A 26,477-nucleotide genomic window follows, 5' to 3' on the forward strand; every position below is an offset into this window, starting at 1 on the left:
AAGGGTCTGGCCCAGGGACCTTAGAGCTCCACCAGGGCTTGCTAGTGTGTTTCCGGACCTGCAATTTCGAAAGGTGCTGCTCTTCCCAATGTCGGATGGGAAGAGCAGTTTTGAAATTTGTGCCCCTTTTCACCAAAAACAATTTTGAAAGAGGCTGTTAGGCATGCAGATGCTCCGCAGCCTCTTTCAAAATTGGGCCCCCTTTCAAAATTAATTGGGAAACAAGGGACTAGGGTAGACACACCCTAAGGCATGCTAAGACAGCACAACTAGAAATATTAAAATGCTTTCCTTTCTACCTGCCTGTATATTTAAATATAACAAGATAGAAAACTTAGCAGAATGACCTTGAGAACTGGATTTTGCAAATCTAAGCTTTCATATAAAACCCAAAACAAAGAATGCTAAGGCTGCACTCTGAAACATACAACACTCATGGCCATAGGTCCTTCAATTTTTGAGGCCCATCAAAAAATGTTCATGCCAGCTTGCATAGAGTAATAAGATTTGAAAAAAATATCAACTTGCCAGAAACTACTAGATCTCTGTGGGGAAAGTCAGAATGGGAAATACAGAAAAGCTGTTGTCTACCTGTGGCTGTCAAGGTAACATGAGTCTGAAAACAACACCCTTGCAAATAGTGATTGGATGCTCCACCAGTATTCACCTCAGCTACCTCTCACTTCATGACAGATTCCTCAAGCTACTCCTATGGTCACTAGCTGCTATTTATAAATCTCACCATAGAAAGCAAGTCCCAATAGTAAATAATGAACACATGCAGGCACACAGAGCTGTAATTTGTTCAGTAGAATCATGAGTATGGATATAATTTTGTCACAATAAAATTAGGCAGAATTCATGGAAGTCAGGGCAAAAATGTATATAATCAGTGTATGCCCAAGACAACGTTTAACAGTTTAACAATAAAGTAATATAATATTTACACCAAACAAATGTTAATGCAATAGGTTTCATTTCCTTGTCAAAGTAAACTATTTTGAAATGATATATGCATATTGTACATAATTTGTTCAAACAAAAACAACAAAAACTCACATAAAAACAATTGATTTTTTCTAGTAAAAATCTTGCAAACTGTTGCAATTTCAATATAAGAGGATACACTTAGATTGTTATTTTCATGTGGTGTCTGTTGTCCCCAAGCACTTTTTTTTTAAGATAAGGATGAACATACAGCATCAATGCTGTTGACTGGAACTGGTAAGCATCACATGGCAACTACTGATGAGGCTGGGAATAGGGGCATTATGCTTTTTTAAAACTGGACAATATTCTCATTGCTCAATTCTTAAACTGCTTCACAGTACACCTGACTTTCCCTCTATACTGGTATATTGCCTTCAAAGAGGGATATGTTGTCAAATGTCATCGTTTTAAATGTCAAGGTGTTTGGCTTAATTTGGCTCAAATAAACAGCATGCATGGAAGGAAACAGCAGCAGGTTGGAGAAAGAGGAAGGTTTAATCAGTGTATATATATATATTTTAAGTTTCCATAAGTTCTGTTTTTGCTACTGTGTGCTGGCAAATTTCAGAGTAGCTCTCTGTTCACAACACTAGACCACACCTGACATTTATTACTTATTACTTCATAAACTGTAAGCATGCTCATGACTCAGAATGCAAAACTCTTTTAGAACCTGCAGCTCTTCAATAATTGTTGAAGATTCGCAAAGATCAACAGTCTCTTGCCCATGTGAACTACTGCTATGATCAGTCTCTTCTGCAAAAAAAAAAAAAAAAGGTGAAACTTTTACTTGAGAATTAACGTGTCTTCTGGAAGGTGAGTTTTCTTCTGAAGGAACCCCATCTACACAGCAGGTTTGGCTTCTGGAAAAAGCTCTTCCAGAAGCAAGATCTCACAGGAATATGCAAATAAGACATGAGATATTTAAATCCACGCTTCATTTGAATGTTTCCCTTAACTCATTAGCAGGCCCCTTCTGGTAGGATGGTCCAGTGTTGACGTGGCCTAGAAAGAATAAGCTGAAAATCAAAGAAAGGCTTCCTCAGTTTTTTCCACAATACCCTCCTCCCACTTTATGTAACGGCCTCCAATATGGTCCAAAAAATCACTACAATTTCCAGAGACACAGATAAGGATCAATATTTCATTCTTCTAGATGCTGTCTAACCACAAAATCTTTCTATAATTTTCATTAAAAATTTACATTAAACATTTTCCAATAATAAAAAAAAAAAGAAGCCAAACACACATTAAGGTACCTTTCTATAAAAATTCATTTTTGACTATAGCCAAGCACCATTATTCCATGTTAGGTAAGTGCTTCTCAGATTGCTGTTCATCGAAGCATTATAGTTATAAAACATTTTTATTCATCTGGAGGATCAATCTCTTCTCCCATTAATCCACGGTCTACATTATTTGTGTAACAGATACTACATACAGACGCATACTGCTCTCTACAGTCAGACATACTCCTAGCTTTATCCTTCCTTACACACACCTTGCAAATAGATCCATGAAAGGCTATATCTGCAAGTATGAATGTTTAAAACACCTCTGGAATTTTCACTGGGGCAGGTTAAATTAGGAACACATGTCCAAAATGGATTTTCATTTGAACACCTCAATCATTTTAAACTTTTTTTTTTCTAAAGCAGCCAGAAGCATATTAATGGGCTGCAAGGTTTCAACTCAAAGCCTTTTTGCATTTCTGTAACTTAAATATTCCATATTCATGGATCAAAAGTGGCAGCGTACGTTTAAAAAGTAGTTCTAGCATGCTGCATTTGTAAGCCAATTACCAGCCTGGAGCATACTTTTTATTAGATCAAAAATAGAAATTTACAATGGAAATGGTGACAAACTTAACTGTAATAGCACAAATGACACAACTATAATGTCATTTTATAGGTACAGGCACTGATTCCCCACGAAACTTTAGAAGCAGTGTGAAATGGCAGAGAACAGTAGCTTCCAGCCAAGGCTTCTGACATTCTGATCATGAAATACCAGCACTGTAAGTACAAGAGGGTGATCTGGTGGGTGCAATAAGAGATCACAGACATAGCTGATAAGTTTGATGTTCCATTTGTCAGAACCCAGTGTCAGTAGAGGAGACTAGGAACTGCAGGTAGGTGGGTCAGCAAAAGCACAATGGTTACTGAATGCTGTAAGAGTTGAACAGCAGCCTGTTAGAAAACAGACACATTTTGGTGGTAGTGGCTGCCCCTCGGGCTCACCCTGCTCTTAGGTTCTTCAAAGTGCAGTTCTGGAACACATTTGACAAAACCACTGCTCCCAAGTAGCATGGATAAATGAAAATTCTTTTCACTGAGTTTGCTTTCACATGATTGCATTTGGGCACTGGGGTTTGGCCATCCTTTCTCTGTCTCCTACATCTTTTGCTTTTCCTCTTGCTCACAGATGCTCATTTCAATAGAGGTGACAATGTTAGCTCATCTGGCTAAGTATTCATACAGCTGACATTGGTGAGCAGAATTCAAGCCACCTCCAGAAATCTCTCTAAACTAATACATAGCAAATTGCAAATGTCCAGTGCTAGGATTTGGCTCTCCTCACTTTTCAGCAATGCCCAGTGGACAGCAGAATTGAGCCCATAATTTCCTAAGGAAAACCATGATCAACCTATGAACTCTTTTCTTCCTCCTTGAGTTAATTAAAAAGATCAAAAACAAAAACCACAATTATCTTGACTATTTGGATCCAGTGCCATGTTAACCAATAGACCTACAATGCTTCAGGTTAGTTTACCATGTTTTTAGTACAGCCAGTCCTTGACTTTACGACAGTGAACTTCCAATGAATGGCATTTACGAGATTTCTGAATTGACATGGTGATTCAACTTATGACATTGATTTTGACTCTATGATGCTCAGGTCCTGCAGTGGAGCACTTTGCTATTCTAAGAGTTATGACATTTTGATTTATGATTCAATTTTCACGAACTAATTGTGTTGTAAGTCTGAAGACTGCCTGTACAGCCAAATAATAAGAGAGCGCTAAGGGCTGCTTCATTCTCATACTTCTCTTGACCATTGCTATCAGCAGCCTAGAGACTGGAAAGATTTAAAAGAGAACACCATTAGAAATGATGTGCAGTCAATTATGTAACTAACACAACTCTTCAGAATTATAACAGAGAGGTAGCTGTGTCAGTCTGTATGCCAGCAAAACAAAGCAGCAGAAGTGTAGCACTTTAAAGACTAACAAAATGATTTAACAAATAGGTCATTTTGTTAGTCTTTAAAATGTTACATATCTCCTGTTGTGTTTTCTTCAGAATTATATATTTCATAGCCCTACTAAGAAGCACATTTGAAAATGTTAAATGATCTCACTTACTCTCAACTATAAATGTTCACCTGAACATTCTCAATCTTACTTCCCGCCCAAAGTTTGCAGTTTTAACTTCTGTGCCTGTAGTTGTGCTGGGGAGTACTAAGTGTACATAATATGGGGATCAGACACACAGGGCTTGTCTATACTTGCCTCCAGCTTCGAAGGGGGCATGGCAATCAGGGCCACAGGAGATTACTAATGAAGTGCTGCAGTGAATATGCAGCACTTCATTAGGCTAATTTTCCTCCGTGGAAAACTTCGAAGTTGCCATAAAGGAAAATTAGCCTAATGAAGTGCTGTGTATTCACCGCAGCACTTCATTAATAATCTCCCATGGCCCTGATTACCATGCTCCCTTTGAAGTTGGAGGCAAGTGTAGACACGGCCACTGAGTTGATTCCATCCTGGTGTGTATTTAAGAATTTACTAAAACAGACAATTCAGTACAAATCACCATATTTAGAGCAACCAGATAATCTTATATAAGGTTTAATCCAAAAACCGGTGAAGTAAACTGGGAATTGTTCCACTGGCTTGAATGATTTTTGGATTAAGCCCATATTACTCAAAATTCTGGAACAGTGAAATCCACCCAATCTAATCTCTAATGCTTGCAAGCATCCCTGGCTAGGATAACGCAGAAGAAAAACATGTGCTGCCTGAAGTCATGCCGTCTGGGAAAATAAACAGTATTTTTAAATGGTTTTGTCATTTATATAAAGAAGTAGCAGCAAATATTTAATATAAAATAAATGCACTAAATGCTCAGCTTCTGAATATCTTCTACCACATACCATTCCTCTGCTAATTTAATATAGGAGAATAGCTACCAAATAACTGAACAGTATCGTTATCGCTTCAAGGACTCAGACTGTGTTAAAATAAAAGCATCACACTAATAATGTAAAGAAACCATCTTAAACTCTAGCAAAACCAGTAAATAAATGGTAAAACATTGGTAAACAATGGTAAAGTATTCTTTTTCTCAGGGAAAACTTATGATTTGAAGATCCTTTGTTATAACTTCGGCCAATAATGGACATTATAAAAATAATCAGCTTTGAGACTAAAGTTTTCTAAATATACACAAACTCTGATACGAAGTTAAGAAGACAGACATCACTCCAAGCCTTCATTAGATTTGGCGGATCATCCAAATACTAATGTACAGAAAAGTTGCAATTGCTCATCTTTGAATATTGCGCACCAAGATTAAACTGTAACATTAAACTGACAGACAACCAAGGGATGGGAATTCAAACCTCGGTAATATACTTTCGGTACAAACGTGTGTATGTTAAACAAGTATTTGCTGTGACAAGCAACTCATAGGATAAAATAGAGTTAGAGCTTAATTAGTCAACAATTTATTTTTATTCTCAGACTGTACAATGAGTAGTTTTTGGTCAGAATCCTACATTCTGTTATTATTATTATTACCCTAACACTTATGAACCAAATCAACCCCAATTTTAGAAACAAGGGATTGTTTTCATCAATGCATATAAAAAGATCAAGCATTTATTTCATGAGACACTTTTCTAATTCTCAATATTAGTGAAACATTACATGAAACGGCAACTGTGAGCCAAATTATTTGCTTTTATCCTGACAGAGTCAACAGTACCTTCTATAAACTAAACGTCAGCAGGGAATTTGCCCCAAGCAGTACAGACGGTGAGCATGCATTTAGCTTTCAGTTATGGTTGGGATTTCACAAGAGCCCTGCTGAGGAAGTCTGCCCAGATGTGCACTAACAACCCCTTCCAGATAAACTTCCCCCCTCAGGTGCCTTAGGGCCCACATGGCAACATATTTCAGAGCTAAATCTGGCACTGAAACTTGAATAAATAAATAAATAAAGCACTGAGGTTAGGCAGCAACTTTTTCTGAATTATTATTTATCATAATTTTACCCTCCAAGTCCCTTGCAGTATGATCAATATTCAGCAAGTACAAAGTCATTTCAAACCACATTTAACGTGGTTTAAGAGAGGCCTCCAGTGGCTGCTGCAACGTACAACTTTATGCAAGTGAAAAATTGTCATCAGATAGTCTATAAGGTGCCACAAGACTTGTTGTTGTTCTGGGAAATTGTTGGCATTGTATTATTAAATCACTAATACAAAGCTCCTAACAGGAAGCAACATCTTAAAATGTAGATTAACTAGTCAGCCACTGCAGAAAAACACCCTGAAACATTGCTGCTTGTCTCCAAAGCACTAAAACCTTCAACCCACTTTTCCCCACATAACAGGGCTCAGGGTTTCCAAGCTCTGTACCCCATCTGTAATCCAGAGTGACTCTCACTCAGATGGTGGAAAGAGAAGTTACTCACCTGTGTAGTAACGATGGTTCTTCGAGATGTGTCCCAGTGGGTGCTCCACCGTAGGTGTCGGGCTCGCCCCAGCGCCACAGCTTGGAAAATCTTCAGCAGTCTCCGTCAGGTCGCGCATGCGCCGATGTATGTCGGTTCTTCGCGCGCTTATGGTCACGTGCGCGATCTGGTCCCCGCCAGTTCCTGATCAACCGCTCCGGACATCTCTGAAAAACACAAACAGAGCTCCGAAGTGGGGAGGAATGGGTGGGTAGTGGAGCACCCACGGGGACGCATCTCGAAGAACCATCGTTACTACACAGGTGAGTAACTTCTCTTTCTTCTTCGAGTGGTCCCCGTGGGTGCTCCACCGTAGGTGACTACCCAGTAGTAAACCCCTTGAAGATTCCCTTGAAGAAGGCCGTCGACGCCGCCATCGCCCTAGTGGAGTGGGCCCTGGGCGGAACTGGCAGAGGAGTCTTGCGAAGCTCGTAACACAGTCTTATGCCTGACACAATATGATTTGAAATCCTCTGCGAAGATAGGGCTTCCCCTTTTGACCTGGATGCAATGGACACCAGAAGTCTGTCCGTTTTCCGGAAAGGCTTAGTTCTATCGATGTAGAAGGCCAGCGCCCTTCTCACGTCCAATAAGTGCAGCCGTGCCTCTTTACTTGAATTGTGAGGCTTAGGATAGAACGAGGGCAATACTATGGGCTCGTTAATGTGAAAATCTGAAGAGACCTTTGGAATGAAGGCTGGGTGCAAACGTAAGACCACTGCCTCCTTTGAGAATATCGTGCAGGGTGGTGTGGACATTATGGCTGCGAGCTCGCTCACCCTGCGAGCTGACATGATTGCCAGGAGGAAAGTCGTTTTCATGGTAAGTAGCCGAAGGGGAACCGTAGCCAATGGCTCAAAAGGCGGTCCCAAAAGCATGTGTAGAACCAAGTCTAAACTCCATGATGGCAGTATTGGTTTCCAAGGGGGGTACAGGTTTACCAACCCCTTTAGGAAGTGTGTGACAACAGGATGGGCAAATATGGTTGATCCATCCTCTTCATGTCGAAAAGCTGATATAGCTGCAAGATGAACCTTTATGGAGGATAGAGAGAGCCCCTTTTGTGTGAGTTGTAGCAGGTAGTCCAGAATCATAGGTATAGGGACGTCCAGAGGCGTCAATTGCTTGGAAGAGCACCAAGCGGAAAAACGCGACCATTTGTGCTCATAAGTCTTTCTGATAGAAGTCCTCCAACTACACTCCAGGACTTGCTGTACTCCCTCTGAACATGTAGTCTCTAGGCCGCTGAGCCATGGATTAACCATGCTTGTAGCCGAAGTCTCTGCAGGTGCTGATGCAGTATTGACTCTCGAGCCTGTGTGAGAAGGTCCGGTACTGTTGGTAGGGGAAACGGCCGGTGCTGTGCCATGCGTAGAAGCAGTGGGAACCATTGTTGCCGATCCCAGGTCGGGACTATGAGTATCATGTGTGCTCTCTCCCTTTTGGCTTTCTCCAAGACCTTGTGTATGAGTGTTGTGGGAGGGAATGCATAGAGTAGAGGGCCCTTCCATGGGATCATGAAGGCGTCCCCCAAGGATCCCTGTCCCATGCCTGCTCTGGAGCAGTATCGGAGACATTTCTTGTTGTCATGAGTGGCGAACAAGTCGATTTGGGGAAACCCCCATCTGTGGAACACTTGGTGAAGCAGGTCTGAATGGATCTGCCACTTGTGTGTGGGCGCAAAGCGTCTGCTGAGTTGGTCCGCCTTTACGTTGTGGACACCCAGTAAGTATGAAGCTCTTATGGTTATATTGTTGGCAATGCACCAGTTCCACAACCGGACCGCCTCCGCACAGAGTGCACGAGACCTGACCCCCCCTTGTCAGTTTATATAAAACATGGTGGTGGTGTTGTCGGTATTTACGCCGACTACTTTTCCACGCAGATAATTCCGAAAATGCCTGCACGCATTGAACACTGGTCTGAGTTCTAGTATGTTTATATGCAGTGTCTTCTCTACAGGGGACCATAAACCTTGAGTGGCTTTGTTGTCCATGTGTGCCCCCCATCCCGTATGGGATGCATCTGTTGTAATGAAAACAGTAATTTGTGGATGGCGGAAAGGCACCCCTGTTAGTAGATTCTTGGAGTTTGCTCACCACGTTAGTGACCTTCGCGCCTCCGTTGTGAGTGACATCATCTTGTGAACGGTATGGGTTGATGGTTTGTATACAGTCGCCAACCAATGCTGCAATCCTCACATGTGTAGCCTGGTGTTTTGTACCACAAATGTGGTGGTCGCCATGTGCCCCAGTAACTGTAAGCACGTTAGGACTGAGACAATGGGGCTGTATGTTATTAGTTGTACTAGAGACTCGATGGCGCGAAAACGGGCATTGGGCAAATATACCCTTGACATGACAGAGTCTATCCAAGCCCCTATAAATTCTATATTTTGTGTGGGCTCAGTCTTTGACTTTGAGAAATTGATGATGATGCCCAGTGAGGTAAATGTGTTTGTGGTGATGTGTATCATCTGCAATACCTCTGCCTGGGAAGTTCCCTTTAGCAGGCAATCGTCCGGGTACAGGAAGATGAAGACGCCCTGTCTGTGCAGGTATGCTGACACGACCGCTAGGGTCTTGGTGAAAACTCTGGGTGCCGAAGAGAGACCGAATGGAAGGACTCTGTACTGAAAATGATCTGTGCCTACGATGAACCGGAGGAAGCGCCTGTGCACTGGATGAATTGTGATACGAAAATACGCATCCTGTAAGTCGAGGGCTGCAAACCAATCTCCATTGTCTAGTGCCGTGATTATTGAAGCCATTGTAGTCATTTTGAAGCATTGTTTGCGCAGATATTGGTTGAGGGCCCGTAGATCCAAAATGGGTCTCCAACCTCCTGTCTTCTTCTCTGTCAGGAAGTACCTGGAGTAGAAACCTTTGCCTTGAAATTGCTCTGGTACACTCTCCACCGCCCCTATGAACAGGAGATGGTCCACCTCCCGCCTTAGTTCCGTGAGGTGAGAGGGGTCCCTGAGAAGGGGCGCGGTGGGAGGATTTGGTGGTGGTAATGATTGAAAGGGGATCGTGTACCCCGTGGCTATAATCTCCAATACCCACTTGTCTGAAGTGATGCTTTTCCATTGTGGGTAGAATGGCTTGAGTTGAGGATGGAACATGTGCTGAGATTGGCACTGAGAGACGGTCTTGGTTTCGCGACCCTCGACATACCCATCAAACCTGCTGTCTTATATTCTGCCCTGAAGAGGCGTGGCCTTGTTGAGGTCAACGTCTAGGGGCCTTGTACTGTGGTGGCTGTTGATGACGCCCCGGTCATACCCCCATTGAAAATGGGTACGTTGCGGTTGGTAACTATAATGGCGTTGTTGAGGATAAAACTTTTTCCTTCTGTATGGTGGGGTGTATATCCCCAAAGTCCGAAGTGTCGCTCTGGAGTCTTTACTAGAGTGCAAGACTGAGTCAGTTGATTCGGCGAATAATTTCATTTTGTCAAAGGGAAGGTCTGCTATTTTTACTTGCAGTTCCTTGGGAATGTCTGAGGTGTGGAGCCATGACTCCCTGCGCATTACCACCGCAGTGGCTACGGCACGAGCCGCTGTGTCCACTACATCTAAGGCAATCTGGACTCCTGCTCGAGAAGCTGTGTATCCTTCTTGTACGATTGCCTTAAGGACCGGCTTCTTATCCTCCGGGAGGAAGTCCATGAGACCGGTAAGTTTAGAGTAATTGTCAAAATTGTGGTTCGACAAATGGGCAGCATAGTTAGCCATGCGAAGCAACAGGGTAGATGATGAGTAAGCCTTTCTACCGAGGAGGTCCAGTTTCTTTATATCCTTGTCCAGTCCCCCAGATTTATACTGGGACGTTTTGGCTCTATGTTGAGAGGATTCAACCACTAGCGAATTTGGCTGTGGATGACTGAACAAAAACTCCATGCCTTTGGCAGGGACTAAATACTTTTTATCTGCCCTTTTGTTGGTAGGAGGAGTGGAGGCTGGAGTTTGCCGTATGTTAATGGCTGCCTCCATAATTGCATCATCCAATGGTATGGCTATTTTAGAAGAAGAAGGGGGCCTGAGGTTTTTAAGGAGCTTGTGGTGCTTTTCTTGTACCTCTGCCACTTGAATGTCCTGAGATTGAGCCACTTTTTTGAACAGCTCCTGGAATTGTTTTAGGTCATCTGGGGGAGAGATGTCCCCAGGAACAACCGCTTCGTCTGGGGAGGATGAGGAGGCATCACTGTGGTATCTCTCCTACAGTTCCTCGGGATCCTGGATGTATTCATATGGTTGTCCTTTTGAAGTTTCGAAGTGAGGTTCAAAATCCTTTGAACCAGTCTGATTGGGAAACTTGTGGTGTTCCCCCAGGTTGAAGCTGTGCACTGTGACGTTGAGGAGGGGTTGACGGAGATCTATGATGAGATGCTGAACTCCTATGTTGATGTCCCGTATAATGGTGGCGGTCATAGCAACAGGGACAGGGTCCCAGTGATGGAGACCTGGACCACGACCCAAAAAGCGTAAGGATGATGCAGGGAATGACGTGATCGTCGAGATGACACCAATGTAGGGGGAGATCCTCTGTGATGATACTCATAGGGGTCTCTGCTGGAAGATGGTGAGACGCGTGCAACTCCATGAGATGGAAGTTGGAGAAAAGGAGATGGAAGCCTGTGGCAGGTTGAAGGTGTTGCTGCTCGTTGAATCTCCGGGGGGGATCGCGGTGATAATGGCAGCGCAATTACCTCGGGGGAGGGGCTGCGGTGCCGGGTCTTTGCTTTGGCTTTTGCTCACTCAGGTACCACTGGAGGCCTGATCGGTGCCGGAGGGCTTGGCACCGTAGTCGGTGCCGTGCTGGTTTCCGCTGCCCCCAGTGCTGTGCTCGGTGCTGTCGTTCTCGGTCCCGCTCGGGGTGTTTCGCTCGGCCCCGTAGGGCTCCATGCCGGCTGTTGACGCTCCGGTGCCGTCGGAGCCGAAACTCTCGGTGCCACAGTAGCCGGTGCCGATCTCTCCGGTGCCTGCACGGCCCTCGGTGCCGTTTCCTTAAGAATCGCAGGCCCCTGCGCGGGTACATGCGCCGCGGCTTTCTCAGCAGAAGAAGCCAGCGGGCACGGGCCCCTTGCTTTGCTCGTCCCGCTCCCAGAGGTGATGGGCAGGGATCGAGCTGGAGAAGCCTTTCTCTTCTTCTGCACAGAGGAGGTCAAAGAGGCAGCCTTCCTCTTGTGCAACCCTGAAGAGCCCTCCTTATGGGGCTTTTCCGACGTGGTAGGCTGAAGTGCTTTGTCAAAAAGAAGCATTTTGAGCCTCATTTCTCTACCTTTCCTAGCTCTAGTTGTTAATTTAGAGTAATGAGATCACTTCTGGGGGACATGGGTCTCCCCAAGGCATCGGATGCATTTGCTGCTGTGGCCATCCGAGGCAGGCATGGCCTTCCGGCAAGATTCACACTTTTTAAAACCGGGGGACGACATTGTCAGACTTTAAGTCCCTGAATCCTTAAGTGTTAACAGTGCACTTAGCAGTCTATTTGCCAAACAATAGCAACTGTTAGCCTTTGAACGTTTGTCAAAAATAGCAGGCCCGCCCAGAGGCGGCCACTCTAATCCCTAAAACAGTCTTTTGCTTCTAGAAAAAAACTATATACACAGTAGACCAATATTATAATAACTATTAACTATAACTATAACTAGTAAAAATGAATAAAACGGAGTTTATCTGTCTCAGGCACTGGAGCCGGAGAGGATTCCGTCTGCAGCCATTGGCGGTTGAGAAGGAACTGGCGGGGACTGGATCGCGCACGTGACCGTAAGCGCACAAAGAGCCGATGCGCATCGGCGCATGCGCAACCCGACGGAGACTGCTGAAGATTTTCCGAGCTGCAGCGCCGGGGCGAGCCTGACACCTACGGTGGAGCACCCACGTGGACCACTCGAAGAAGAACAGAAGATTTATTAGGTGACAGGGACACTGTGTGGTACAGACTTGTCAGTACAGCACCAAGTATTAGTCAGCCTGATCTCTTTTGGTGATAGGAGGTCCCTAGAGAGGTCTCCAAAACTGGGTCCCTGACTCCTTTGATCCTCTTCAGCATCCAGACTAGGCCCCTCTAACTGCCCAACTTCCACTTCAAAAACATCCGGGATCCACCCCCTTCTTTGTTCTGTTTCCTTGGGAGCAAAGGTGTTACTTGGTTGCCTAGGTTACAAATAGCCAGGAGTAGGTTACAGGGAGCAGAAAGTCCATGCCTTATGTGAGCTATTCAGCATCCTGAAAACAACCTGTCACACACATCCCACTCTGCCACACCCCACTCTTCACCATAAGCTGAAGTTATTTCATATAATTCCTAAAGTTAAAAGTTTCCTATTTAGCAAGTCTATCTTAAGTTTAAATAGGATTTAAATCTTCATTTAACTAACTCTACTTTAATGATACAGTAGTAATAATTAACACAAAATTTGTACCTCTGCCTACTGAATTTAAACAGTGTGTCAGAAGGGTACCTGTAAGTCCACAAAGAGGAAAAAAATAAATCTCTCAGTGCGACTGTAACTTGTGACTTCTATGATCTTGACTAATAACTACCAAAGCTCTGAACCATCACGGTTAATGTGAGAAAGCAAAGAATTCTAGAAGAGGAATGTCTGCAAAGGTCCAGTTTGTCAATGGAAGAATAAACACTTGCTGCTTCTGTGAAATAATAGTTTTCTGTACTGTACTGAAACAGGGCACCGAGTCACAGGCATATTAGTATATACTAGCACCCCATTACAATTCTTAGGTCATTTAAATCTAGGAACCACAGGGCACGTGACTAGGAGCAAACATGTGACCTACAGGAAGCCAGATATTAAAGGTTGCTGCCTCTTAAGCATGGGCGTCATGTAGCATAAACCCACAGGTCAGGGAAGGTTCTGCAGTGGAGTCTCCACAGGGCTAAGGCAGATAGCTGAGAAGGCAAACCAGGGATGAGTGAAGTCTTAAGACGCACACACTAGCGCTTACTTCAGTAGAACATGTTGCACAGAGGGGTGAATAAGCCACCCCTTAGCATAGAGAGATGGGAGAAGCTCAACAACTGACACAGCTACCACCTTTCTGGGAAATAATTATGTCAGTGGGAGAACTCTCTTCCATCAGCATAGTACATTTGCACTAGCAAAGCCACAGTGACACAATTCTAGTGTAAACTAGGATGTAGGTAGATCTTTCCATAGTAGACAGATAGAGGGCTGCAATGTCCAGGAGGATATTCTAAGGAGAGAAAACAAAGCTAATCTTCCAGGAACACAGGGAATGTTAATTGTCTCTAATGGCAGCCAGGTGCTCCCCTTCATGTTCCTCTTGTCTTGACTTTGCTTGAAAATAAAGCAAACACTCAGGAAAGGGATTTGGATAGAATGGAACCTTTATTCTACTGTTCCTGGTTGAAAAGTTTGCCTACTGATTTACACACAAATGAAAAGCTATTTTATATTATGCAAAAAGGACAGACCCCATGATATTTTGAGTATTTCAATTCCCTTTGCTTTCAGTGAGCCTTTAGCTACTTTGTCAGTGAACTCTACAGGAATAGCCTAAGATGGAGATGCAAGGCAAAAATGCTTTACATTTGATTCAGAGACTGGCTGGCCACCAGCATAAGAACAAGATATAAGAGAGCATATGTAATAAAAAATATTTAGCTCTTCAAAACTCAGGAGATCTTAACATAACAAATAAGATATCATCCCTGTTTTACAAACAAGGAAACCAAGACACTGAGGGGAAATCCCTTGCCTAAGGTTAAGCTAGCAAGCCAGTGACCAAAGTAGGAAACAGAACTCAGGCTCCTGAGTCCCAGCCCCATGCTCTATCCACTAGGAAACACTGCCATTACGCACAGACTTTCTTTGAGCTACGTTAGTTAAGGTGTGATTTATTTTTACTGACATAGTTATACTGGTACTGCTTCTCTAATGTGGCTGCAGCACAGATGACAAACAATATTGTATACCAACGTAGCTTATCCTCCTTCCCCTGTACTAAAATAAACCACGTTCACATAAACATCTTTTTAGCAGCATAATTGCATTTGAAACATTGGGACTAGCGGTGGCAACCCTTTAATAACATTGGGGTATCTAAAAATAATACACCTTTTGTGTAAACAAGAGTTTATAGTGTTTGCACACAGCCCGTTGAGAACTGTTCCCATCCTTATTCTTATTCTGTGTCAACACAGGGATCAGGAAGATCGAGTGCTATATTATGGAAATCTTACACTACTAGAAGATAATTTTGCACAAAGGGAAAGCATCAGTTTTCCTGGTCTTACAACTGCTATGCACAGGCAGACCTGTGTAAAGATATTGCAGCATGACTGAAAATGTGGCCCATATTTTTCATAGGTTGACTGTATTTGGACACTTGAATATTATTCTTATGTTAGTAATTATCAGGCATTGTTTTTCCATGTTTTATTATTTCAATATCATTGTTTCATCTTATTTTTTTAAAAACAGTTTTACCTTTAAGGAGATTGAAGAATTAATAATAATAATAATAATATATATAAGATAATATAGATAATAATAGATAGATAGATAGATAGATCCTCTGAACAGCATTATTCTCCTATCAAATTAATCAGTCTTTGGGAGGGTCTAACTTAGATATCTGATGACACTATCCATATCCATTATGTATTCTAAACAAGTGAAGCGTATCAGCAAGTCTTTGATCATAACAGTAACTCCATATAAACATCTAGAATTGGGAAGACTGACAATTTGCCTAATACAGATTGAACAAATTAAAATCTAGTACTATTCTGAACCTGTTATATCAACATTAATTTATATCCCTTTATATTATTTTGAATGGTAGATCCCAAAATAATTAGGAAATAAAAGAGAATATTAAATGTCAGCATTCAAAAACTCTTGAAATTTAAACGCTATCACAATGGTGGGTAATCTGCCCAATGGGGCTCCATCTGCAGCCTACAGACCTTCTGTCTGCCCACCTCCTGCAGGCACCTCTTGCGCTCAGGGCACCAGAGCCACACACACCCTACTCCTCCCCCTCCCACACAGAAATATCAGAGCACCACAAATCTGCTGATTCATGCTCTGTCCCTGCTCTTCCCCATCCCTTCAAGAGCTGCAACGTGACGTATTTAAATGTGCCTATGTGAGATTGGGGGACCTGGAACTGCAGAATACTGTGGACTGGACATATTTTTATATTGTTATAAAAGTAAAAATATCCCATTTGTTATGAGCATTAATAATGAATCTTGTTATGAACCGCTAAAACAAAAAAGATTAAAATATTGTTTACCTTGATTTTTTGTACTAGAAGACAAACACATACATTTGATTGAAAATGTGGTCACATTTTTCTCTGTGCTCAGCTTTAGGGGGCAGTAAAGGTGGGAGGTATATTTTTGGAGAGAAGTTTACCATATTTGGACACTTGAATGTTATTCTTATGTTAGTAATTATCATTTTTGTTAGTAAAATTATTTTTCCAAGCCTTTATTTTCCTTTTTATCTTTTTATGAAGTTTGTTTTTCACTGTATCTTTTATAAGCTGTTAATTTGCTATTCTGTTATATTACGGTACACCTCTCTTGGAACTCTTTCCTTTCAGTTTTGATATTTTTTAATTAATACAATGTTAGCTAACCTTAGAATTTGGGTTGCATGCTACAAATCATACAACTGATTTTCAACAGTCATCTGCCAAATTAAGCCTTGACAATTTTTTTTTGTTATTTTTCCCCCCAAAGTTCAACAGTTAGTCTCAGTTTTTTAAGCGCACCTGAAGTCTAAGAGTTCACTCTGTGTCAGCACAGAAAAACCTTGATTGAGTAATATGTCTATCGGAGGGAACCACATTCTTTCCTGAAATTCCCTTTTTTCCATGACTTACAGTGATCCATTTCTAATGTGATATTATAATGTATATTTTCTCTCTGGCCTATATTAAAAATGGTTTAATCAAATTTGCCCGGGTAGCTTCACCTTTGGAATGATATCAAAATGAGATTTCAGCCCAGAAGGAAATTTTTGCAGGCCCTACGAACAGGTGGAAATAAAGGCTTAAAAAGGATTGAGCTTCTAAGGCTTAAATATAGTATGGCTAATGGTACTCTTACAAAAAAAAAATTAGTTGTATCTCATTCACTTCACCTATTTTCAGCCATTCGGAATTTGCAGCATTTTCATAAGTGATTGTTGATAGTTCCTAATCACTGTGTTAGATCATCCCTCTCATTTTCATATGTGCAAGGAACACAAATTACTGCATCTAGACTGGGGATCACAGAAGAGACAGAGTGGAAAATCCACTCCGTTGTCCCAACTAGCATGGGTTACCATTTAAAAAAAATCTCCTTCTAGGTATATCATTGGCATCAGGTTTAATTGATTCTGAGAGGAAAGATCAGGTAGACAATTGTTTTCCTGCTCAATTTCACACTGAAATTGAGCATAATATTAAGAAATACCAGTTAATGCTTGCACTGACACTCTCTTACAAATGACCACACGCTTCAAGATGAGAGTTTCAAGAGCAGCAACTACAAGGGATATTGATAGCATAGTTTATACATGGACAATACCCACCACAGAGAGCAGACTTGCTGTGCAGAGGCACAGGGACCTCTCATGTATGGTCCAAGACCTTTAGTGTCCCAGCAGAATACACACAACTGTCTGTATATTTTTAACCTCCAATGTAAGTTAAACATGGACATATCCAGAATGAAAACTACCTCTTCTGCCATCTCCATTCCCCAAAGTAGCAGCAAAGGACAGTAATAATAGGAAAACATAAGCAACTGCTATTTATAAAAGACAAAGTCCACTCTTCCTTAATATACTCTAACCTAGAATGTCCATTACGACAGTAAAAGAAAATGTCTATTCTCCCCACAAAACTCATAAAAAGAGAGAAAAGTGACAGTGAGCAACAAAACTTAATATGAATTGCAAACTTAGAGACATAAAGGCTTACCAGAAAAATAATCTATGTGTTGGCTATTTTAATATAGGAGTTGAGAGAGGAAAAATAAGAAAAAGAATCCAAAATCCAGGAAAATCTTAGATGTCTGGAATAATTACATTCTGAAGTAACCTCAGAGTTAGATTTTCCCATTCATTACAAGTAATGGAATTTGGTCTGTTTGCTCAGGCTGTACAGAATTGGTAGGAATTGCCAAGAAGAAAAAAATTCATCTCCGGCAGAATCATTCTCCTGCTTTCTTACTGGCAAGGATCCTATACTATAGCATCACATCCAAGATTTTCAAACTGTTTTTAATTAAATTCATCACCTTTGATGAGCTGGATCATTCAAGTCAAATGAGGAAATAAGAAAACCTGAAAACTTTAATGTGACACTTCCATTTTATTTTTCCCAAAACCTTGAAGATTATTCTCATCATCCCAAAAATCTAACAACGCAAAAGTGAAAGTGTACTTTTCCTTGTAGGAAAAAATTTTAGAACTGAGATGAGATGTACAAGTTTCTCTTATTATTTCTAAATTGACACATAAGTATACCATCCATGTAATAATATTTGCCAAGAGGGGAACAGAGTGTTTTACTCAAGTTACACTATATTTAATTTCCAATCATATCAAATCTTCAGCCATTACCAAATACCATAAGCTCATACGAACTTTTCTAACTTCAGCTGAGTAGTTTGAATTCACACTCTTCTGAAGCTTTAACTTCAACATTCAGTGCCTTATATTTGCATCTAGCTTCACTGACAATATATAGAAGTACCTATCTCTTTACCAAAAACTTTCTGCATAATCTCCAGGTCCCACAAGTGGTGGACTGAGTTACCAGAGACTAAAAACATTCACTAGGTGCCCATTCCACCCAATTCAAAAGGAATCTGTTTAAAAAAAAAAAAAGAATCTCCAATATGCTTACTTTCCCATGACCATTCTGCTGGCAACTTTTTGAAATGGAAGTAGCAAAATGAAGAAAAATCACAAGAAGAGCAAGAGCACTTAAGGAACAATGCTAAGCTATTGTTGCACGTAATGCACAGTATTTCAAACTTCTAGTCAAGTTGGTCATTATCTTATTTTTTTAATGTCCTATCTTAAAAATTTATACACTGTAAGCTATGTTATTTATAATTTATCTTACAGGATGAAAGACACTTTCAACTGTGCCAGGATTTGAATTTATGGTTCAAGGGAAGTTGAATTTTAAATCAAATGCCAGACTAGTAAACGTTGAGCTCTAATGCTCTGAAAAAAAAATTAATAGTAACAGAGAGATAGCCGTGCTAGTTGATATACTATCAAAACAAAAAAGAAGTCCAGTAGCACTGTAAAGACTAACAAAATAATTTACTAGGTGATGAGCTTTTGTGGGACAGACCTGGTTGATCTGAAGAAGTGGGTCTGTCCCACGAAAGCCCATCACCTGATAAATTATTTTGTTAGTCTTTCAAGTGCTACAGGACTGCTTTTTTGTTTTAAAAATGTTAATGTGCTGCTAGCTATTAAAAAAACTCAAAACTTTTTTTCAAAGAAAAAAGAAAACAAGCTTAACAAATCAGATAGCCTATGATTTGATCAAACTCTCATCATGGAGTGCAAATAAAAAATATCATATTAACAAAAGAATCCAACTAAATTCCATTGGCCTATGTATACCAAAAGAAGATAAACAGAACCTGGGACATCAGCAAAAAAAGTGATTTTCAGGCACTCTGTTTACCTGCCTTAAACTTATATTGTAAAATCCTGGAATTCTGTTAAAAGAAATTATAAAAATCCTTCAAAAGAACAAGTTACTACTACACTATGAGTTAGTAGCCTAAACTGTTATCCTCCCTTTAATGATGAGGCATACAGTGTTCTGTAAATGTTTCCTTTTTATTTACTGTGCATACAATTATTTATAACAAATAAATAGAAATCTTGAACTACAGATACACACAAAGAGCAGTCCCCATTACACTCAGTACTAAAGTATTGTAGATACTCACGGATACATCAACCAAGGTAATGTTTTATATATTAAGAAGAATTGTATTTCTACCTTGCATACCGCCTCTGTGTCCCAAGGTAATATTGTCTTCAGGTCAATTACTTCGCAGGACACACCTAGCTTTTCCTGAGCCATGTTTGCCACCTCTTTGATAACATGCACCTGAAAATACAAGATAATGCAATAGCTGAGCTATCTGAAATAATAAAAGGATGCTTTAAAATGTGCTTAATTATGCACTCAGTTTTAATGGTTTAACGCTATTTTATTTCACAACAGCTATCTGAGAAAATTTAGCATGGAGCAGCAAACCACACACTCAGTTATTTAACAAATATTAGTACATAGCTGTTTTTCCTATTTATTATTTGAATTGTGTGTTCAAAAACTAAGGAATAACTCTCAAAAAACAAATCTACAACTACCATTCAGGGAAAATGTAAAACTGCTACTGCAAACAAATGGTTTTTGTTCAGTAGGAACATTTATCAAATTTCTGGCAGATATGATCCTTAAATGGGCTGAATCAACCTTATAATTTTAATGTACTTTACCATCCCCAACAATTTTTTAGATCTGTGAACAGGCCCAGACCAAAACTATAGAGCAATAATTTTTATAATGCTAGAATAGGAAAAAAGCATGTCACACAGACAAAAATGGTAATAGTTACTGCACATACTACAGTACAATCTGCAAACAGACATATGATAGATTATCAGGTGTATGTTTCTTGCTTATAAAGTGTTGTCACATGAACAGATTTGAAAGGGTGAAAAACTGCCAAAATTAACACCACTGTCTCATTCAAAACAGTAGTACAATGGCACTTTATTAGTCAGATCTCTACATACTCATCAGTTAATACAGTAGAGAATTTCAGTGCAACTTTGATCGATGGCAAATCTCACCATAATATAACTATAATCAACAAATATGAAAAAGAGCAAGAAGGAGAATCACACTAAACAAGAATGCAGCCAATTTTGGTAAAAGAGAAAAAGCATTCATCATCTAGTCACACAATCAGCATATTCAGCATATTCCTAAGAACATCTTAAAACACAGGTAAAATATCCTGCACCTCTTGACATCCTTATATAAAGTGTCCCATTCATTTGAATGATCACTCAGACAACGAATGGGTCAGTATTATATGGTAAAACTTAAGATTGAATGCAAGTGTTACAAATCAACTTCTATTTGTTTTTTTGTCTACAAACCCTTTAACACATGCACATCCTTTCACAAAACGAGTACTATAGCAACTAGCAAATTACAAATTCAAATCAGAAGGTTCCTAAGAAATCCAAATTTGTGAAATGAATTTCCTTGACTAAATAGTCAGCCAGCACATTAAAAGGATAAATAAAAGTTAGATGTTGATTATCACCTTATGAGACCAGTTTGCTTCTTCCTACACCTTTAAGGGCTAAGATGGAATTGAAAATTTTTCTTGGTTCTGAAAATTCTGGTATGGAAGACAAATGTTGAATGGCATCAGGGTAGTTTGTACCACTCTGAAGCCTGATGACTGAAGCCTGAGCTGTTGGCTGACCTTGTAATGCCTAACATTCAACCGAACAGAAGTTCTGTCCTTTTGTCCATAACGCCATAACTTTTTTGTGCCACATTTAATTAGCTCTAAAATGTCAGGGATTTCCTGAGCATCAATGGCCAGAACTCTATTATGTTTGGGAGAAACAAAAAAGGAAAGGAATGAGGGGCATGCGAAACCCCATAACCTAGTTTAGCAGAGCCACAAAGTCAAGCACAGCTGCAACTGTTTATAGATCAAGTAACTGGATGACTGCACCACTTAACAGATTCCAGCATAACAATACCCATGCTCGTCCTCACAACAGAGTTTAACATGTTGACATTCCGGATGATCTTATCTGCCAGACAAAAAAACCCTAGGGATGGCGGGGAGCTGGGGGAGCCATGATGGGGACTTCTTTGCAGGGAGAATGGGAGACACTGGTAAGGGTGAGGGGGATGCAGAATTCCTATCCTAGCATGAGAGGGAAGGGAGAAATGGGATGGGGAGAAATGCAGACAAAGCCTCTGGCATGGTGGAAGGGGTGCCCATGGAGCCCCTGGCAGGATGAGAATGCGGTACGCTGGTACAGGGGTACAGAGAATGCAAGGTAAGAGGGAAAGGAGGAAATGCTGCAGTGGGGAAGAGAAGAATGAAGGCATGGGCGCAAGGTGGGAATGAGAAGCGTGCAGGGCCAATGGTGTGAGAAGATCAGAGGGTGATATGCAGGGAGTCCTTGCTATACAAATCAGAACATACAAGAAGATATTGATCAGAATACAAATAAATATCCTCTGTAAAAATCTCAGATGTAAGTATGAAAAAGCATTAAAAACTATTGCCCCAAATGACATCAAATTAAGGACCTTTCATTAGCCCCTGAAATCCATGCTTTCTACTTTTGCTTTGGTGGGTATTATTTATATCCTTCCCAAGCTTTAAAATATTTTTCCACATCCTGTATTTTTACTAAGTTCCTAGAGTATCAGGGGCTTTGAATGTTGCATGCAACCTTAGCAATTAACCACTAGAATCTTACGATGCAGATTTCTTCATAATGAAAGTTTGACATCATCTACAGAAACTGTTAGAGCTATGCTAACATCTAAAAGGCAGCCCAAAAATACTCAAAGAGGATCAACAACCAAATGAACCAGCCAGGACAGAGCTTTAGCACTCAAACATCTATAATTTTATTGTAATGTGCTACTTTAAACTGCTTGTTTTCCTTGTCATGTTCACAGTCAAATCTCATTTCTATATTCCTACAGAATGCAGCAAGGCCCATGCATATCTCAAACAAGACTTACTGACCTGAGTCCCCCAGGCAACCAGAGTAACGTCACTTCCCTCCTGCAGTACCTCAGCTTGAGACAGAGGAATGTAGTATGGCTCCACAGGAACTTCTTCCACTGAATAAACACAAGTTTTTAAAGGAAGCAATAAAGATTAGATTGATGAACTACATGACAATTGACCAAACATGTACCTTCGTGAAAATCGGAACAAATGATCTGTAATGTATTTATTAACATTGTATTGGAAACAATAGGCCCAAAGTCATGTGAGGTAGTAATGTCATTTATCACATTGTGTCACAGTACAAAGTATGGTTAACAATGATATTGCTACCTGTTCCTTCATATGCTCCACACCCAATAAGCTTTTTTAAAAATTACATGCCACATATACCCAGTAACAATACCCTGATGATCACAAAAACAAAAGGCAGCATGTAAGCAAAGTATGCATGATAGTGTGGTGTGATTAAAGGTTTTACCAGCATGCTTTTGGAACGGTTACCATTACTTCTGAGTGGTAAAATCATAAAATATGCAATTTGTTCTTAGTCAGTGCCAATCAGGTCTTCAATATCAAATAAAACTTTCCTGTATTCTGTAGATGACATTGTCATGGTTTCAGTACAGACTGAGCCTTAGACCTCTTCTCAGGGCCTCTAAAGTGAATTTTTCATGTTTTTCTTCCCTTGTACTTCAACAACTCAGACTGGATACAAACCCTATTACCCTATTGCATAACCATATTAACACAGACCTAACTACATCTGGTACCAAGAAAATCTTCCCTCCAGAAGGCAGTAACCACCAGCTAATTAGAATGACTCGAAACAGCTTTTTTCAAAACATGTATTGTTTATTCATCCAAAGGTATGTAGCAACCAGAGAAAAGGGTTTAAATAACAAAAGCATATGTGGTCTTACCTAAACCGGATCCTACCTTTTTCAAATTTAGGAAGGGTATGCTCAACTCACACACCACACCTCTGCCCATCTCTCGCTCGCTTCAATCAGCAGCTGGCAACTCACCCCTCTTCTAACAGGTCTTTTAAAAATGTTTACCTTCCTTTTGAACACTAAGATCTGAACCTAGTAAAATGGCAATGTAACTTTTAGATGGCACCCAGGAACAAATGACAATTCAATCTTCTATTAACTCTTTCCAATTACTTCCTTAAAAGTTGCACATACCTACTTCATTCTCCACAGCCACATATTAAAAAGGAGAGAAAAAAATGTGTGAGAGTTTTTAAAAGTTTGCTTGTTACTTATTTGCATATTGTTACTATCTTTAAAGCCAGACTACTCAGTAGCTTCAGTCTAACCACAGGGAACCTTGAACCCAATGAAAATGCTTCCTAGAGCATTTTTAAACGGTCGAAAATATATTTCTATATGGAATCATGTCAAGATTTTAAGATCAATATCATGACTTTCTAGAACTAGAAGTAAATACTGGACTATTCCACTGTAAAAATAGGATCATACTTCCAAAAATCGACATTTTTTAAGTTTGAGTCACAAAACAGAAAATGTTAAAAAGACCACAGGTGGAAGACTAAACATTGCCTGCCTTTTGCTTAATCCAGCGTATGAAGAAGTTGTACTCTTGGTATGCTGCTTTTACAAATAAAGAAATGGCAGTTGTTGAACGGAATTATTCAAATGATTGTTTCTATACACTGCACCAGAACAATGCCTCTGTCATACTCTGAATGGATCACTTTGACGTGAGCGGATGCTTCAGTTTGATGCTTTTCTTTTCAGACCCAAGAAAACTGTACATTATGAAGCCAAATTTCCAACCAGGATTTAGATAAAAACAACCAACTTATTTTGTACAGCTCTCTCTACCTGTTCCTGCTCACCAAATACAAAATGAAGCCCTAATCATGCAAGAAACTCTGTATGAGCAGACTTCTCCTCAGAGCAAGGATGAACGTACAAGTTAGTCTGTCAAAGCCTGATCTACTTCAGGATGAAAACAACACCACACTATTCTCAGCTCAAAGCCAAGAAAAGGCTGAGCCGTTATTAAATAGATTATTAAAAACATTTGCAAAATTGACAATATTTCAAGCAATTTTTTTTGTATTTGACCTGCTCTAGAATTAAAACTGCGTTCTAAATGAATACATTACATCAAAAGTTGTTTGCAAATACAGGTTGCACCTCCCTGGTCTGGCATTGTTGGGATCTGAGTGGTCCCAAGTGAGAGAATATGCAGGGCCAGGGGAGGTCCCCTGCCACCCCCCCACAAGTGGCAAGGAATCCAGCTGCTGCTGGTGTCCTGGGTAACCCAGGCTCTGGCTTCCTGCCCAGGAGCTCAAGTTCCACCCCAGCACTACACGCTTCTGGGGGCTCTAGCCTCAGCCCCACACAGCTCTGGGACAGGGGCAGGACATAGGCCATGGCCCCATACTGTTGGTGATCTCTGGCCCCAGCCCCAAAATCATTAAGCCAGGGAGCTGCCAGGGGCTCCGGCTCCAACCCCAGGCTGCTGCAGTCCCACAATGTTGAGAGGCTCCAGCTCCACAAATTTGGAGCTGCTACTGGGCTCTAGCCCCATGCAGGGCTCCGGCTCCAGCCAGCCAGGGGGCTGCCACGACTTCACCTCCACACAGTTGCAGAGGCTCCAGCCCTGGGGAGCCATAGGGCTACTGTGGGGCTCAAACCTGATCCAGCGCTGTCCCGGGCCTCTGGTCCCACACTGCCTCAGGCTCTGTCTGGCCCCAGCCCCACTCTGCCAGCTCCACACTAACCTGGGACTCTGTCTCTGGTCCTGCGCTGCTCCCAGGTGGGCTACCCACCTTGTGGTTGGCTGTCCTGCCCTTAGGTTCCCTGGGCTTTCTGTTCGAGGAGCATCCCTGATCCTGCCAGGTGACAGATGTTGCCAGACCACGGAGTGCTGGTTTTCAGAGGTGCAACCTGTGTTAGATTAACCTACAGAATACAATGAAAAGGACAGAACTGTGGAGGGTTTTTCACTAAACTTGAAGGTTTAGCAGCACTTATTCCCACTTTTGCTCTTGGATCTCTCAAGCAGCAGCGATGTTACTAACCAATCTGATGATTTAAATTCAGCCTCTGACACACTTTCCTGAAATCAGAACAGGTCCAGGTTTTGTTCCCTCTCCAGTTTATGCAGGGCTTAGAAAATCTACATATACAATATAAATGAATATCACTTTTAAAATCCCATCACCATATTTACACACAAACACACACATAAGCAGGCCCTGATCCTATAAAGACCTATAAAAATGCATAATTTTATTTGTGTGGTTCACTGGGCAATTTAGCCATGTGCTTATATCTACAGAGGATTGGGACATTGAGCTGTTTACCTTTAGTGGCAGGTTTACTAAGTTGAATATGTGTGTGTGTCTATGACGAATACTACTATTTAGTAGGCCTGTCAATTAACCACAGCTAACACATGCAATTAACTCAAAAATTAATCACATTTAATAATCACAGTTTCACACATGCTGTTAAACAACAGAATACCACTTGAAATGTACTATATATTTTGGATTTGTTTCCACATTTTCATATATCAATTTCACTTACAATTCAGCATACAAAAGGTGTACAGTGCTCCGTTTGTATTATTTTTGTTAAAATATTTGCACTGTAAAAATAATAGTATGTTTCAATATATCTCAAAAGTACTGTAGTGGAATCTCCATCATAAAAGTGCAATTACAAATGTGGCAGGGGGTTATTAAAATGTTATACTTCAGAGCATATAAGTCTGCTCAGTTCCAATTTTTGTTTACCCAGTCACTTAGGAATAAAATTGTTTGTCTTTATAGGAGATAATGCTACACACTTCTAATTTACTATGTCACCTGAAAATGAAACCAGGTATTCACATGGCACTTTCGTAGCAGGCACTATAAGGTATTTACATGCCATATATGCTAAACATCCAC

The 26,477-nt window shown here is 40.8% G+C and overlaps 1 protein-coding gene across 5 annotated transcripts in view; it reads right to left on the reverse strand.

The window, feature by feature from the left end:
* BCKDHB (branched chain keto acid dehydrogenase E1 subunit beta) overlaps positions 1-26,477 on the reverse strand; it is a 271,499-nt gene that overhangs the window by 158,904 nt on the left and 86,118 nt on the right. For 2 of the 5 annotated variants that reach the window (XM_074990978.1, XM_074990980.1), the window contains exons 7-8: positions 22,556-22,653; positions 19,753-19,863 (exon numbers count right to left, since the gene is read on the reverse strand). In XM_074990978.1, the coding sequence (XP_074847079.1) occupies positions 19,753-19,863; positions 22,556-22,653 (209 nt within the window). The other 3 variants (XM_074990981.1, XM_074990982.1, XM_074990983.1) reach the window with 3 other exon arrangements.

The sequence above is a fragment of the Carettochelys insculpta genome, chromosome 3, assembly GCF_033958435.1.
Source record: "Carettochelys insculpta isolate YL-2023 chromosome 3, ASM3395843v1, whole genome shotgun sequence".
Classification (NCBI taxonomy): domain Eukaryota; kingdom Metazoa; phylum Chordata; order Testudines; family Carettochelyidae; genus Carettochelys; species Carettochelys insculpta.